Source organism: Phaenicophaeus curvirostris, chromosome 5, assembly GCF_032191515.1.
Source record: "Phaenicophaeus curvirostris isolate KB17595 chromosome 5, BPBGC_Pcur_1.0, whole genome shotgun sequence".
Classification (NCBI taxonomy): domain Eukaryota; kingdom Metazoa; phylum Chordata; class Aves; order Cuculiformes; family Cuculidae; genus Phaenicophaeus; species Phaenicophaeus curvirostris.
In genome coordinates, this window is record NC_091396.1 from 44,195,284 (window position 1) to 44,212,199 (window position 16,916).

At 52.5% G+C, this 16,916-nt stretch overlaps 1 protein-coding gene across 6 annotated transcripts in view; it reads right to left on the bottom strand.

The window, feature by feature from the left end:
* The window catches only part of LTBP2 (latent transforming growth factor beta binding protein 2), a 73,622-nt gene extending 59,311 nt beyond the window's left edge, over window positions 1-14,311 (bottom strand). For 5 of the 6 annotated variants that reach the window (XM_069858540.1, XM_069858538.1, XM_069858539.1 and 2 more), the window contains exons 1-3: window positions 13,944-14,052; window positions 6,378-6,448; window positions 348-591 (exon numbers count right to left, since the gene is read on the bottom strand). In XM_069858540.1, coding sequence (XP_069714641.1) covers window positions 348-591; window positions 6,378-6,448; window positions 13,944-13,951 — 323 coding nt within the window. In that variant the 5' untranslated portion in view covers window positions 13,952-14,052. Of the gene's footprint in view, window positions 1-347; window positions 592-6,377; window positions 6,449-13,943 lie in introns of all 6 variants that reach the window. The other variant, XM_069858536.1, reaches the window with a different exon arrangement.
* Between the last annotated feature and the right edge of the window lie 2,605 nt (window positions 14,312-16,916).

The window sequence follows — 16,916 nt, forward strand, 5'->3', positions numbered from 1 at the left end:
ATCCCAACTCCTCCATCCACACTGCTGCTACAGCAAAAGCTGCTTGTCAACTGGACAAAGGCAAACTGTTGAGCTTCATGGTACTCCTTCCCTGTGGGACGCCCATTAGCTTGTCCCATTCCTGCATGTGCCTGCAGACAATGACACAGTGGTGGGGACAAACTGAGTCCACTGAAGGGGCAGCAGGGCCTGACACCCTTCCATCAGCTCCTACAGGCTGTGCAAGAGCCTCCACCTGGAGCTGAGCTACCTGGTCTCACAAAGCAGAGGCTGTGGCCTGACCAAGTGTGGTGTCAGCTGCTTGTGGGGTTAGGGAAGCATCTTGCTGGGAACCAGGTTTGACTTACACAGCTGAGATGTGCCGTGGGACGGGTGCCTGAGCCCCTCGCAGGGAAGCATCCCGCCCTGCCATGCTGGTCCTCCTCCGGAGGGAGCTTGTGGAGGGCTGGAAGGCAGCAGCGGCACCAGGCGGATGGTACTCCTGCTCGGGAACGACTTCTTCACACCGGGAGCCTTGGAAGCCTGAGCGACATGTACAGACCTGAGGACGGCTGCAGGAGCCCTTGTTCTGGCATGGTGGGTCACAGACAGCTGAGGAGACACAGAAAGATGGTTAGTGGACAGGGAGCTCCCAGCAGCCTTCTCAGCCCCACAGTGGTGCCACCTGGCTGTGGGCAGCACAACCAGGGCAGCCCCACCTCTTCTCTGCAGGCAGGTAGCCTTCAAAGTCTCGGTGTTACCACAGCCATGGGTTCCTAACACAACACCACCACCATCTAAGACTTGTTTCTGTTCCCACTTCTTCCCACTGAGCTCTGTGGATCTCTTTTCCAGCAATATTCACTTCTGAAGGCCCAAAAATGAGCAACGTGATCTGCAGAGCGTGTACAGCCTCCAGCACTGCCCGTAGCTGCCTGAGCAGGAGTAGGACTTCAGTCCCAGAGTAAAGGGAGGCAATGACTGCCAGATGAGAAGACGGATGACCATGCAGTATGAGATCCTCTTGAGAATAATGTGTGCATTAGTACTTTGCTTTAGTCTATTTAAGGGTCTGATTTGCATGGTCTCCCTGGCTGTCCCCTCAAGAGCTTTCCAGCTCTCCCTCCTCAGCTGATTTTGGAGTCACTGCACTCAAATTCCTCTGCAGCTACAAGGACTTCCAGTTCATTAATTTCATGCCCAAATCACCCTCTGAGCCTGTGTGTGTTCCTAATTACAGCACATCAGCTTCAGTTTGCGCCCCGGGAGAAAAGTGCTATTAATTATATGCCGGACCCTAACACTTCCCAAGTCAACTGATGCCAAATTGGGTTCAAAGCCCAGCCAGCAAGAGCCAAGAAACCACAGTTTGCTCAGGTAGGACCAGGCTCGTTATTCTGAGCAATAGTAATCAAAAAGGCACTGGAAAACAGCGTCCTCCCTCAAAGAAGGAAAGAGCTGGCTGGCCAAGGGGTAATAAAACCTTGCTGGATGACACAAGTTGGACATTAACTTCCAGTCATATGGGAACCCTGTGTATGGGTTAAAACCTGCAGCCATCACTTCTGCTGAAGGCCTCTACCCCAGGACTGCCCCAGGGAGGCTGCAGGAGCACCTGACATCCCACCACCTTCCCATGTAGCTGCTGGAGTTTCATAAGCACATCCCCCCTCCTCTAGCTGTGCTCTCCATCCCCATGAGATCCAAAGACACCTGTGAGAATTGTTGCTTCTGGACAACAAATATACAGACAACTCAAGCCTTGTGTGCCATCCACATGTCGTTCTGCAGTTGCCAAGTGAGGAAAGTCCTTGTACAGGCTCTGAGGTCCTTTCACAGCAGTATAGCCCCCATAACCCTTCCCTCGCCCCAAAACTGGATTGCCATCAGCTTTTCCTAACTAGACTGGGGATATGTTGGGTGGAATGCTTCACTTGACCTTCATTACCATGTTAACACTTCGGAAGAGAGGGAGGTCTCAAGGAAAGGGAGAACCCAAGTCATGCAGGCCCATATAGGTTAAAACCAGAGGTTTTGGTGAAATCCTCCAGTAAAATAAATCAGCCACCACTGCAGATTCTGGAACAGAGGCAGTGTCCTAGTCAGGCAGGAATTAACGGTCGCTGGGAAGTCTGGCACTCCAAAAGTTGATGTAATTTATAATGTAAAACTCAGCTGTGATTTAAATAGGCTGCCAGTCCCTATCGTTATCTCCCAGTAAATGCCTGTTCTAACAAATGCCACCAGACCAGGAAGCCTGCCATTGAAAACAATCGCTTCATGTGCTGAAATACTGCAGAGCTGCCAAGCCAGGACCTGGGATCACAGTGGTTCTCACAACCTCTCCCACTAACAATGTTCATAGTTACATTAGACTGTTCCCTTCAGCAGGAAAGCAGCGATAAGCACCCAGGCATTCTAGAAGCCCCTAAGGCAGCTGATACGGAGAAGAGGAAGAAGGGAATGGGATTATTCACTTCAGCCCTAGCTGCAATACTCCAACTCTAGGATTAAGCACCTTCCTTGCCTTTGCAGACCCAGGAAGAACTTGAAATAGCTTTAAAAAGTCACTGGTGTTCACTCAGTCCAGCTATGTGATGTAGGGAGAGCAGGTTATTCACAAATACTGCCAATGCCAAGTGTGTGAAATCATGAGTCAGGCCCTCGCAAACCATAAAACTGATAGAAACAAGATGGTTAAAATATACATGTATTTGGGATCTTTTTCTTTGCTTTCTGGTTTCTGAGCCCAAGGGTTACTCTGAGATCTCTCACTAGCTGTGGAGGCTATGAACACTTTCTGTTAAGACAACAACCACACATTTCTTCTCACCGTAGTCTCATGTAATCACCTGCTCCAGGAGCTGGGGCTTTAGGGAAAGCAAAAAGTGTCAGCTCAAAACTCTTAATAAAAGGATGAGATTTGGAGCACTGCTGAAATACCATCAGTAGCAATGCCAGTTTGTTCAACAGCATCTAGCAGTGCCCTCACAGACCAAGCCTGGTGCTGTCCAGTCTTCAGTGCATGGGCTCAGTCCTCCTTGCAAGGACGACTGAGCTGTTACTCTGATCACCCCGTTAGGCCAGGCAGACACCACTGTCAGAGAGGAAGGTGACCAAGTCTAACAGCCCAACGCTTTGCAGGCACACCTGCCCCAGAACTGAGCAATGACATTGCAAGGTGACATTCAATTACCGTGTCCCTGCTGCTCTGCACATGCTTTAGGTCTAGGAGAGTGGAGTAGATCTTCACTGTAAGCAGCTCCTGCTCAGACCCACTTAAATGTAGGGGAACCTATCCATTCAGCTAGGCATCCACAGGAAAACTGGGAAGATGCTGAAGGACTTGTACCGCTGGGGTTATTTAGTCCATTTTCTTGTGGAAAAGTGAACTTTTCATCTTATTGATGCAGAGCAATATGCAATCTAAGTTCTAATTTAAAGCTCTGACTGTGTCAGCAAAGCTAGAAGGGATGGACAATTTAACATAAGTGAGAGATCTGTGCAGGCTGACAGGCAGGAAGACCAACAGCAATGCAGGAATAACAGAGGGAAAACAGAACTCCAATGACAAACAGCCTGGGCTCTAAAAACCCTACAGTCACTGTACAGAAGAGAGACAAAAGGAGAGAGCATGTGAATGTCATCTCCATTTTGAAGATCTGGAAAAGCCTCAGGTGCTAATGCAACTTTCTGAATACACATTGTGAGACCACTACAGAGCCAGCGACTCATAATGGAATTCCTTGCAGCTTCATGACCATCTACAGAAGATTGAAAAGTACATTTATTTATTCCTTCTCAACATGCTGATTAAAAGTGTTTCCTTTAAGCTTTAAAATATTCATGTCAGAAGAAAAGCTCACCCTGCATTACCAGCCCAGCCCAGATTGCTATCTGGGAAAGCAGCAGAAAACAATAGTAAATAATGCTGATGGAAGTGGAGGTTGATGAACAAATGTCATGAGGCTGAGCAAGAGGATTTCCGTCCTCAAAGCAGAGGGGAAGGACCTAATAGGCAGCAGCTAAGTTATCAACAAGTGCACACTGCAGCCTCTGTAGCCCCTGAAACAGGAACAGTGCAAGGGGGCTTCTGGCCAGCTCTGGGTTTCTTCTCCAATGAATCTGAGACACAAAGACCCGAGTCTCACTCCAGAACGAAGTTAAATAGGCAGGAGTTTGGATTAATTCTTCTGGCCCAAGTTCAGATGTAGCTTATTATTCCTAACATCCAGTCCTGCAGGAAGACCTCTGGAGCCCCACAGAATGCTCTATGTGCCATCCAGTGTGTTGACTGGGCAGCATGTAGGTAGAAATCAAGCCCATTGCAAGCAAGGGAGATCTTCCTCCTGAACTCCCTTAGCTCACTTCCACTTTCCCACGAAATACTAGTATCCTAAAGAGAGAAATATTTCTTTTTATTATCTTCCCAGTCATTGACTCTGAAAACTCCCTACGTCTTCACTGCACTTTGGTCCTTGAAGCTGGAACAAACCAAAAGGCTAGAGAAACCTGTCCATGGCTGGAGCTCAGTCATACGCAGAGATGCTCAACAGCAAAGGCTCTGGAAAAGCATGGGTGGATAAGGAAGAAATCACCATGCTTGACAGGGGACAGGGAGCAGAAGAAGGCAACGATTTGGTGTACCCTCTCTGCTGCACCCAGGCTCACACCCACCAAAACCAAGGTCCTGCCCAAGTCTCGAATGCCAACTTCTTCCCTGCTTTGTTGTGCTAAGAGGTTCCCTCTAGCTGCATTTCTACCCCGCTAACCTCCCTGGTATGTCCCATATCAAAGATCATGGGATCAGACACTAAACAGTACTACAGTGCTGGGAGCTAACTGGGAGAGTCTGTCCAGCTTGCCTTGGCAGCCTTAAAAACAGCTGTCCAGCAGCTTGAACTCCAGCAGAAAGGCCCAGCAAGGAAGGTAGCTGGGAATTAAATTGTTTACATGTCACTGGTCTTCACCGAAAACCTGCCTGGGACTTCTCATCCCCAGGCTGGGGGACACTGTCAGGCCCCATCATGTCAACAGTGTCCTTTTAATGAATCCTTGGGAGCAAGGGCCCAGCCACCTGAGCAATCACTAGACAGCCTGCGTGGCTGCAAGCCCAGATCTACTGCTCCTGTGAAAATCCCTAATGAGAGAAAGATGCTGCCATCACTGGCCCCGCGTTCTGTTTACAGATGCTGTCTGGCAGCACAGAACGCTCTCTACCGTTTGGCTTCTGTCAGCAAGGGGGGGAAGGAGAAGGGAGGTGACTCAGCCCTTGGCACCCTGCTCCTGAACAGCAATTGCTAATGCAATTATCCCAGTGCAGCAGAAACGTTGTGAGATCCCGCAGCAAACAAAGCTGAGCCTCTTTCCCAACTAAACATCTGGGCAGCCGCTGCCAGTGGAGTGAAGGCTGATGTTCTTGGCTATCCTGGGCAAGGCATTCCTGTTCAGAAAGCATGCCCTATGCCTGTGTGCTCCCTGCTCTCCGAGCTACTTGGGCGCTGCAGGCACTACCTCACCTCCCTTGGATAACTCAGGTGCACAGGTCAGGCAGTCCCCTGGGAAGGCCCAGGCATGGGCTAACCCTGCTGTTTAGGGACAGGGACCATGACAGAGGCTGTGCTGTTGCTGCACAGCTATCGGAGACAGAGATGACAGTGCAGCTGCCTCTGGTGTATGTCACACTAATGCCTACCCAAATCCCTTCTCTTCCAGTGCCGTGTTGGGTAGCCCAAAATTATTTCAGCTCCCAGGGCTGTGGCAGTGCCATCCAGAGGAGCAGAGCCTCATTAACCCCGCTGCAGGCAGGCAGGAGGGCTGTAGTCAAGCAGTTTCCGCACTACAGGAGTACCCTGCAGCCCCTCGCCGTTTCACACATCCCGTGTGCGTGCACCATGCTCCAGCCCCACCCATCCCAGCCCTTGTGCCAACCCTCTTAATTGCTTTCCTTAATAGCACTCAGATAATTTGCAGCCGTTATTTCCCCCTCAGCGTCAGCAACGCTTTCCCACATGAGCACAGCCCTATTCTGCCAGTTCCCACCTGCTGGGACTTTCATAGACCTGCCTTTTGCTCCAGGACGATGAGAGCCCAGGGCTTGAAACTCTCCCATAAATGTGTTATCACAAAGCCATGCCCCAACAAGACCCTACTCAGGACGGACACTAACAGCAATAATAAAGTAAAGCCTTAATTATTCAGCATGCTCAGACTTTGCCAGCAGGCAGGGAGATCTAATCCACAGCCCAGCAGCCCCACTGGGAGTCCGTGGCACTGGCTCCAGGGTCCATCTCCCACCCTGGCACAGTGCAGGAGATGTATGTGGGGTCACAGCAGTATTCAAGTACTTTTTAGGGGTGCACCACAAGACCTGCACCAGCTGAGACTGCTATACTCACGTTTGATGCAGTGGTTTGTGCCGGGAGCCGTGGTCCATCCTGGGCAACATTGTCTGCCACAGACATTTGGCCTAAGCAGAGAGACAAAGCAGTGCAGTTAGGAGAAGAGGGAAGCCAAGGTCTCTGCAGCCAGTACCTCTGAGTCACCCGTAAAATTATTTCCTGCAGCATCTGATATTTCCTTCCAGATGGACCAGCAGCTGAGATCAAAACCAATGGGACAAGGGCTGAGTTGTTTAAGTGCCTGGAAAAGAAACCCTCAAGGACTATGTGAATGCCGCAGTGTGAGCGATGCCTCAGGGAGTATCTCCCTTTTGAACTGGCATTATGCTGGGTTCATGGCAGAGCACTGAGAGGAACCACTTTCCTACTGAGTGCAATTGGAGGCCAGCAGCCTGCAATCGTTAAAGATCTCACTGCACTTCATGGTATTGGGGTGTAAATCCGGCCTGATTCCAAATTTGGTCATAGCATCTCGCCTCCACAGTGTCCTGAGCTGCTTCAGGCGAAGACAACGCTTCATTCTATGCCTAACTGCTGCCGCCTGTTGCTGCTCACTGTGGAATCCCACCCCAGGACAGACAGCACGCCAGGCACTCCCTACCTTGTTCTCCCTTTGTGAGCACCCCAGTCCCGCATCTGTTATCTGCCTCTGTTTCAGCAACTCCAGGGGCTGGTGACTGGTCCTATGAAATTTGCACCTGCTCAACATGCACAATGCTAGACAGGATGCTCACATCATTTCCAGCACCTTGCTGCAATAACTTTTTGGCTGTCTTTGCATAAACGATGACCTCCCCACCTCTCCTTTATTATGTGTTTTCAAGGAGTGATCCCTGCCAACATACAGCTATCAGTGACAGTGCTGTGCCTCCAATGCCTCCAGTGCTCCGCAGTGCCCAGGCAGCTAATCCTGCTTCCTCTTGTCACATCTCATTTTTACATATCTATAATGAGAAGGAATACCAAGTTGCAGGTTTCTCTCCAAGTGTGTTTACTCATCATGGAGGGAAATGTTTTGGGAATATATAACTTTTGTATGTCTAGATAGATGGGAGAGTACAGTCATCAAAAGATAAAGAGTTAGAAATAGACAGCCTGAAAGCTCTGGAAAGTCTCTGGAAATGAAGTGGGGAGCATGGTTTATTTCTAATGTTGGACAAGGCAGTCAGAGCTGCTGACAGAATTCACAGGAACCATGGAAAGATGCACATTTGACTTCTGGATTGACTTTCAGATGAACACAGCAGGGTCAGAAGATGACCCTGCTCTGAACCGACATCTACATGGCATGAGAAGAGACTCAAGAAGTGCCAGAGCTCAAGCTGTGGGGCTCACGTTTTAAGAAAGCCAAAGACGATAAGTAGCAGACGTGCCAAAGATTGTTCTCCTGCTCATGAATGAAGCTGCCTGTAGAGATACAATCACTCCACATGCAAGGGGGAAGAGGACTGAAGCTACACCATTTGCAAAGCATTATCCAGCCCTTCAGGATCAACATTTTATTAACCCACGTAGATTTTTACAGGGAGAAAGCACTTAAATTCACTTGGTGTGACTTCCTGCAAACAGAACAAGCCAAAGTAAGTTTTGCATCCACTCACATATGCTCTTACTGCATAAGAGCCCATGAAAGGCCTTTTTTTAAACAAAAAGACATCCTTTAAAAATGTTCAGATCAGTAAAGAGAGAAAACCACTGAGCTAGAGCAGGTCTTTAAGTAATTAAGGTGTGCTGAGGGACTCCAAGTAGCAGCATCCTGAGCATCTTTGCTCACACTGTCACAGCTTCCATTTTTCCCTTAGCATGGCTGAAACTCACCTTGCAAGTAATACTCAGCCAGTCTGTTCAAAGAGCAAAGCTTTTTCCACCTCAACTTACTGATATAATCAGAAGTAGTTTCTTCTAGTTGTAACGACCACCCCCTCCAGAGAAGCTGTTTTGGCCTTGAGTTCAGGTTTTATCTGCATCTCTCACACACATGCTGGAGGAAGCACGCTTTTAGCTGCTCTTAGTGCCACCAGCAAGCCAGAGGTTGTAGAAAGAAAGGTGTGAGACTAAAACAGACAGGTGCCAAAAGCCTGAGCAAACAAGATCACTCTTTTTGAAGTCATGAAACTCCTGTTATGTTCAGCACAAGCCTCTCATTAACAGAGTCACCCCGTGTCACTGCCAGCTGTAGACACGAGGTGCCAGCTCCAGGTGAAAGGAGATGCTAGCATCAGGGCGATGCTCCTCGAGGGAGGACAGCCCAGCATGTGCAGAAGGAAGCAACCTGGCAGAGATGCCCTCAGAGGCAGGGGCAGAGTGGGTACCTGAATGGGAATGTCCCTTCCTTCCATAACCTCCCGGATAACAGGATGGGCAGAGATGGAGACAGAGAGGACCTCCAGGACTGTAAGGGCGCGCTTGGCAGGAGCAACATGCAGGTAGTACTGGAGGGCAGAGAAGAGCTGTTTCCCAATGAAAGCACAGTAAGCAGGACCTCACATAGCATGGGGTGTCAGGTGAACAAAGCTATCAGCAGTGGGAAAATAGCTATGGGGACTTTGCCACACGAGACCCAGTCCTGAGCACATCTGGTTCTACTTAAAGCCTTTAGTTGACATTTGCATGTCTTGAGCGCTGTACGGTTTTCACTACCTTACAAAGAATTGAGAGTTAATCGCAAGAGGTTTAAGGAGCACGGTATGCTTACGGTGTAGAGGGACAGTGCTCAAGAGAGCGGCAGTCCCCAGCTGCGTTTGTTTAGCCTGGAGAAGAGGAGGCTGAAGGGAGACCTCATTGCTCTCTACAACTACCTAAAAGGAAGTTGTGGAGAGGAGGGAGCTGGCCTCTTCTCCCACATGACAGGGGACAGGACAAGAGGGAATGACCTCAAGCTCTGCCAGGGGAGGGTCAGGCTGAACATTAGGAAAAATTTTTTCATGGAAAGGGTCATTGGACACTGGAACAGGCTGCCCAGGGAGGTGGTTGAGTCACCTTCCCTGGAGGTGTTGAAAGGACGGGTGGACGAGGTGCTGAGGGACATGGTTTAGTGATTGATGGGAATGGTTGGACTCGATGACCCGGAGGGTCTTTTCCAACCTGGTGATTCTATGATTCTATGATTCCATGATTCTGCTGTGTGTGTCATCGCCAACACTTTGGACAAAGGCACAGCTCAGGCATGAGCCACCTGTGGGTCATGTCCAGTCATGGGCCTCTCCACCCAATGCTGCTTCTGGAGGACAAAACAAGTGGCAAGATTCCTCCAGGTCTGGTGTCACTGCCCCAGGGGTGGCTGCTGGGGAGCCACCTGTACACACTGAGCAGCCCCTGATCACACTGGGAACAAGGGTTTCCAAGGCAGCAGGCGAAACTTCCCATAGAGGAGTCCTGCTGGGTCGCATGATGCACTAAGCCCCTGTCAGGCCTAACAACAATGTGAACTAAAGCCACACTCATAACTTTGAAGCATTCAGCAGCTGCACAAGGCTGAGTACCCAGGTTGTCTCCTGCTTACCCACCCCTTGAAATGGGAAGCACAGCAGCAGGGAGAGGGAAGCAGGATTCTCACCCTGGGCAGCCTGGGGTGCAGAGGTATCGGAGGAGGAGTGAGCACATGGAAAAGTCAGCAGGTCTCCTAGGTGGAAAGAAGCTCAACATGGCCCCAGATCAGAGCAGAACAGAAGATATCCTCACCCAGGTCTCCCAAGCTGAAGGCCCATTGGACACTCACACTAGGTCATGTATGCACTATTCCCAGCCCTGCTGCTGATGCCAAAATAAGATTTGAGCGAACAGTATGGCCCAGGCTAGAATGATACAAGCCTGCAAGATCTTGCAGTGTTATATGAAACCACAGCCAAACAACTGTAACAAACAGTAGGAGGAAGAAAAACAAGAGAACAGTAGTAAGATCATGACTTCAAGTAGTTTGAGCATGCACACAGCCCCGGTGATGATCACATACTGTTTCTGAAGCATTCAGTAAAACCATTTTCCACCATTTATTTTAACAGCAACCAATGCATCATCTTTCAACCTCATGCTGTACTCTGTGCTGCCAGATAGGCTGACTCCATTCAGGTCATCCTAGCAGAAGGCCAGGGGGACCATTAGATCATCAGGTCTGCCTTTCTACTGCAGGACAGTGAACTTCATCCAACTGCACATGAAATATTTGCAGGCAGACCCAATGAAAAACATTAGTAAGAGGCTGTTGGCATCAATGAGCCACGGAAAATGCTCTGCCAAGTCCACATCAGCATTAACTGCCTGTGCTCCTCAGCAGTCCTATACACACACTGCAGTGAGAACCCACAAAGCCTGGGTAAAGCAGGACTATTTAGCTGCAAACGGTGTCCATGAAAGCAATTAAAGAAGAAATGGGGTGCAGAGTGCACAAAAGGAAAGGAGAAAGGAGCAGGGAGAGTGTGCGATGCCCAGTCTATTACTAGGGGAGCCTCACATGCCTCTGAAAATTGTACAGGCAGGTACCAGCAGTGGAGGCTTCCCTGGGCTATTCCCCTATCACCTATCTTCCTCTGATTTCATGTGCATTACCTGAGGATCATCATTGGGACTCATCCTCACAGGCATGGGGCAGAGGAATGAGGAGGTGACATCCCAGGGGACACAGGGGTGGAGGGAAATGCCTACAGTGTCCTCCCAGCAGGACTGGCCAATATCTGAGTACAGCCGTGGCTGGCATGTGTCAGAGCTTGGGAGCTCCCTATCCCACGACACCTGGGAGGAAAGTCTTTCCAGTCAGGGGGGCTGGAGAAACAGTTAGATTAAGCAGAACACAGCAAAGCGGAGATGCTTTCAAGTCTGGATTGTTTTCCTCACTTAGTGTAAGAAGACAGTAATTTTTTGTGGTCTTTGCTCCAGTGTCAAAAGTCACCCCACAATGAGCCTCCCAGAGAAAATAATAAAACCAAGCTCTTGAAAGACTTGTGGTTGGATGCACTTAGGGAAGGGTGTGAGCTGGTCTTGCCTGCAACAAGGTCAGACAGAAACAGGGTGGCAGACACATCCAAACAGTCCCCACCAAAGAAACTCAATTTTGGATATGCCACTACCAAACAAAGTGAGAAAATAATTATCCAGAAAATGATATTGCACTAATAAACAGTTTTTTCAACTACAGGACTGTGTGGAACCCCTGGAAGTACCAGCAGAGAACTCTGACTGGGGAATCAGGAAAGGCAACCCACGCAAGAGCTGAGAATTTAAGCCAAAGTAACTGTATAAATAAATAGCGCGGGGTTTGGTGCAGCCTGTAAAGGTACCCGAGTAAGGGAAAATGAAGGTTGACATACTAGAGAGCAGCAGAAGTTCAGTGTAAATAGCAGAACAGAAAATATCCAACCTGGCAAAAAAAAAGAAACATCACGAAATGAAGTTTTTTAGAGGCCCTGAGTTTCCTGGATGGAAATGTGTCTGGTGCAGCATGGGTGTAAGAAGATGGATGAAGTGGAAGGATAGAGTCTCACCGAAAGGCTGGAGGCAGCAGCAGCTAGCTTTCCATAAGGAGTAACGCCATGTGGTTACTCACAGACAATTACTTCAGCTAGGCTTTCTCATAAGCTCCAAAGCCAGTAGGTCATAGAGAAGGTTAAAAAGTGCCAATTTGGGCTCCAGAAGAGATGGAAAGCTACCAACAACAAGTCATTTTATGCACTTTCCAGAGTTCAAGTTCTTGGGGATTGGAGAAAGCTCCGTATCCCCAGCCCTCATCTTCTAGGGCCTCACAGCCCATGTGGGGAACACAGTACCAAGGCAGCTGACTCTTCCTCTAAGCTTGGAGGCAATAGCACTGTCCAATACCCAAAGCAGACAAATCTAGCTGATAACAGGTCAACAGCGTGTTAAGTGCTGGACCAACCATTCCCGTTTACACCTTCCGTTAAGCAATGGAAGAAAGCTACTTGCAAAAAGATTCGGCACTCTTTTGAACATAGCATGAACCTTAATGCTGCCTGCCTGCTCCTGACAGTGGTGCAGTCCAGCTGTTGCCACTGGAGGCAGATACATCCCGAAAATCTGGTGGAGAATATTCATGGTAGTCATTGAAAAGAAACAGGCTACATCTCAGGTGACTCAAATGCAACTCAGCCACCACGTAATCCCAAAGTAATGCTGACAACACTTTGACTGCAGAAAGCCTAAAATCCTTCTGAGCTCAAAAAGCCCAAACCTGACTGAGCAGCACCGGATCTTCCCAGGGCTCCTGCTCTGGTCGGCTGACAATCCAAGGCTAATGGACTGGGTAAGCCAAAATCTGCTCAGGACCACCTGCTGTTGAGTAGGTGCTAGCAATACATACTTTACCTATCAAACATAATGGAAGAAGACAAGTTTGGTGCTTCTGTGGATTTGTTGAAGGAAAGTACACAGACTGGCACAGAGAATATCTCCGTCTTGAAATTTTCCAAGGAGGTGAGTATGGGAGAGAGAAACTTCAGAGACTGACCTGCCTTTTGTATTCTAGTGAAGCTCCCCAGACAACGTTAGCAGAAGACATTATTGCCCACGTCAGAGAAGAGTAAGCCTGGAGCCTGCCCTTAGTATCACAGAATAGCTTGGGTTGGAAGGGAACTTAAAGATCACCTAGTTCCAACCCCCCTGCCATGGGCAGGGACACTTCCCACTAGATGAGGCTGCCCAAGGCCTCATCCAACCTGGCCTTGAACACCTCCAGGGATGGGGCAGCCACAGCTTCCCTGGGCAACCTGTGCCAGTGCCTCATCAGTTCTTTACATTAGTGTAAATCGTATTCCCTCGGCACGGTTCACACGGAGAACGGGCACGTGCTGCCACACGGGTTGGTCAAACCGCCTGTTGTGATGGCTTCAGTAGCTCTTCGCAGGTGACAGAAGAGCCCATCGTGAGGTCCCTCAGCCACAGGGAAGCAGAGAGGGCACCACAGCAGGGGCCCAAGGCCAAAGGGTACGTCAGTACCGCACCAGCCATCCTGCTCGCGGGCTCCTCTCGCTGCGGAGCAGCTGGCCTTGCCACACGATCTCCCTTCCACCTCCACGGGGCTGTAGCCAGAGCCTGGAGCTGGAAGCAGCCCCGCCAGGCGGGTCATAGGAAGCCTCCCCAGCCGAGCCAGCCACGGGAAGGTGCCGTGCGAGGCGCTTACACGGGGCTCGCTGCGGGAGGAGGGAGCCGAGAGGCCAGGTAGCCGCAGGGCGAGCGGCCGGGCTCCATCCCGCAGAGCCAAGCGACCCTGCGGACCGCGGCCCCGGCGGCTCCCCGGGACGGGCCCGGGCAGCGGCGGGAGCGGCGCGGCTGCACCTGCCCGCGCGCCGGGCAGCGGGGCGGCCCCTCCGGCACGCTCAGGGCGCTTAACCGCAGCATCACCGGGCTGGCAAAGACCTCCGGGAGCGTCGAGCCCAACCGTTCCCGTCAACCACCAAACCGCGCTCCTCAGCACCTCACCCACCCGTCCTTGAAACACCCCCAGGGACGGCGACTCCACCACCACCGCCCCGCAAGCGACGTTCCGCCCGTCCGGCGCGTCCCGGGGCGGGGGGCGCGGAGCCGCGGAGCGGGGACCCTCCGCGCAGCACTCACCCCGTCATCCTCCCTCTGCCGCTCGGCTCCTTGGCGCGCGGCGCGACCCGGGCTTTCGTCCCGCCGCCCTGCCTCTGGCGGGAGGGCTCCGGGCCGCTCCTCCGCCCCGGGCCGGGGCCGGCATCGCGGGGCGCGGGGCTCCTCCCGCCCGCAGCGGCCGCGGCGCCGCGCCGCACGTGGAGCGCGCTGGGGAGGGGCCGCGCGGGCGGCGGGGAGCCGGGCGCGGGGGACGGGCGGCCCGCGGCGCCCCGCGGCTCCGGCCCCGCCGCCGAGTCCGGCCGGCAGCCGGCCAAGCCCAGCAGGACGGCGAAGGTGAGCGGGAGGAGCCCGGCGGCGGCGGCGGCGCCCCGCATGGTGTCAGCCGGTGGCGGGCTGCGCGGAGCGCTCAGCGCCTCGGCGGCATCCTCGGCGGGCACCGCCGGCTCTCCGCCCTCCGCTCACCGCCCCATCCCGCGCCGGGACCGGGGGCGCGGACGGCGGGGCTGGGGTGCGGGAGGAGAAGGAGGAGGAGGAGGAGGAAGGCGGCCGGCCCCGCTCGCCGGGCTGCCGGCGAGCTCCCCGGGCGGCTCCGAGCACCTTCGCGCCCGCCTCTGGCACTGGCAGCGCCCGGAGGGGATGGAGGGTTTTATTTTTGGAAACCTCCCCCTTTTGTGTCTTTTTGATGCTGACATCCCCCCCCCTCTCCGGAGGACACGGCTCGGCCCCCCTCCTTCGGAGAGGAGACATTCCAGCAACACCCACTTTGGCAAAGGGAAACAAACTACAGCGGAGAAGCCTTAACCCCTGCCTGACCGGGAGACCCGTCCGCCGCCTGCCCGGGAGCGGCCGTGCAGCCCCCGGAGCCCCCGGCCCGCAGCGCCCGGGGAGGGGGAGCAGCCCCCGGCGTGGGGAGGGCGCGGAGCGGGAGGCGCGGAGACCGGGGCGATACCCCGACGCCCCCGGCATCTGGGGCTCCTGGAGCAGCATCGGAACCGCTAGCCCTTTGGGGTTCTCGATAGCTTCTCACGGGAGGGAGGCGCGGCGATGGGAAGAACCTTGTTTGGAATCCCACCCTGGCTACGGAGCTTTCAGATCCCCTCAAACCCAAGTCTTTACGCTCTTGCTTGTGTAGGTCCAGGCTAGGAAAGGACCCACCTAAAAGCTCCGGGTTTTTCGGCTGAGACGTCTTTCAGGAGACATATCCCACCAGCTTACAGAATCACGGAATCACTAGGTTGGAGAAGACCCACAGGATCATCGAGTAGTACATGTCCATCCCGTCTCTGTGTGGACACCTAGAGGTCGAGGGACGATTTAAAATGACTGCTTTATGTGCGCTGAGAAAGACTTGAAGGAAGAGTAGGAGGAGGGAGAAGAAGGGGCAGACATCCCCTTTCAGCCTAATGCATCAGATTGTCCTTGTCCTCTGCCACATCTCTGCTGCCCTTGGTCAACTCAGGTGAGGAGCAAATCCTCCCAGAGCGAAGCAGACTCACTCCTGGGCCAGCAACGCCGTGTTTTAGGGGTGGGTTCATTCTGGCCCACAGCAGTGTCTGCGGTGTGTGGCTAAAGACCCCTCACCGGATCTCTGAACGCAAGGAGGCAGGTGCTCACGGGAAAGAGATGCTCACTAGTGTGTGTCCCTGCGATGGGTTCTGTGGCCAGTAACACTTACCAGCCCATTTTCATCATGACAAGCTCAGGGAGATGAAAGGCGGCACCTCACTAAACGTTCCAACCCTGAGCACAGCAGCTGGATGCCTGTGGGACAACATGAGGAATTCCTTTGTCTGTACCCTTATGTCTTCCAGCAGCCCATGCGGTAGGGGCACCTTCTGCTAGATCTCAGCCACTGCCTTTAAAAGGCAAATAGTCATATCAGCACGTTAATTTCTCTGATTTCTTTTGTCCCTTTTGATGCATGGTGTGGCTGCAACACAGAATGCTGGCTCTCCTGTGCCCGCTGCTCCCCCAGCCCCTTGCAATACCTGCTTCCACTGACAATCCTCTCACTTCAGCCTCTCCCAGTGCAGATGCCGCCTCCCCTGGCCCTCACTGCTTCTCAAAAGCTTCATGGCAGAAGTGTCCAGCTCCCCCAGTGCTCCTAAAGCTTCTCCCATTTGAAAATAGTGGTTCCAGCTCCCTTCTTCCCACTGCCCCTTGGCTTTTAGGTCCTCTTGGACCACAGCTGTCCCCTCCTTGGGATTGGAGCACTGCTGCCTGCCCTCTGTGGTGTGGGAAGCTGGGAAAGGAGCGTAAACACAGCGAATGAATGCCCTGTCACTGGGTCTGGAGCAGAGCAGGACCCCAGCACATCCCTGCCAGCTGGAGTCTAGCAGGCAAGGGAGAAAGGTGACTCGGCAGGAGAGCACGTGCAATGGGGCTGAGTGGGTTCAGGCTTTGACCTTGGAACTGGCAGCTGATTCACAGGGCAGCATCATCAGAGGAAATACCTGTGGGTGCATTGGCACTTCCTGAGATGCCATCAGCTCACCCGCCTGCCCCACCAGGGCAAAGCCACCACTTGGGCAGGAGCTTGCAGGGCCCTGCATGCCGTGAACAGTGCCCAGTAACAGCCGGGGCTCATTTCTTTGTTCTGAGGAAGAGGATCAGAACAAAGAGGAATGTCCTTTCCATCCTCACCTAATTACTTTCTTATGTAGCAGTGGAAAGAATGCTTGTGCCTAAACCTGACACGAGAAAATTATCAATGCCATAAACAAAGCCATAAACAAAGCAGCCGAGAGCCTGAGCAGAGCCCGAGCAGAGCCCAAAGCTAAAGCAGGCAACCTCGGCACAGGCTTAGTCAGGGTGCAAGTGTATTCCTCCTCCTTGGAGGTGCTGGGTCACCCCAAGGAACCACACCTTCACAGGAGCCTGCATCTGGGCCCCCCGACTGTAGTGGGGCTGCAGGAGCCCATGTCTCTCTAACAGGGTCAGGCAATGAGATGTGCAAACCCAACAAAGCCATCGGCAGCCCTCCAGTACCTCTCA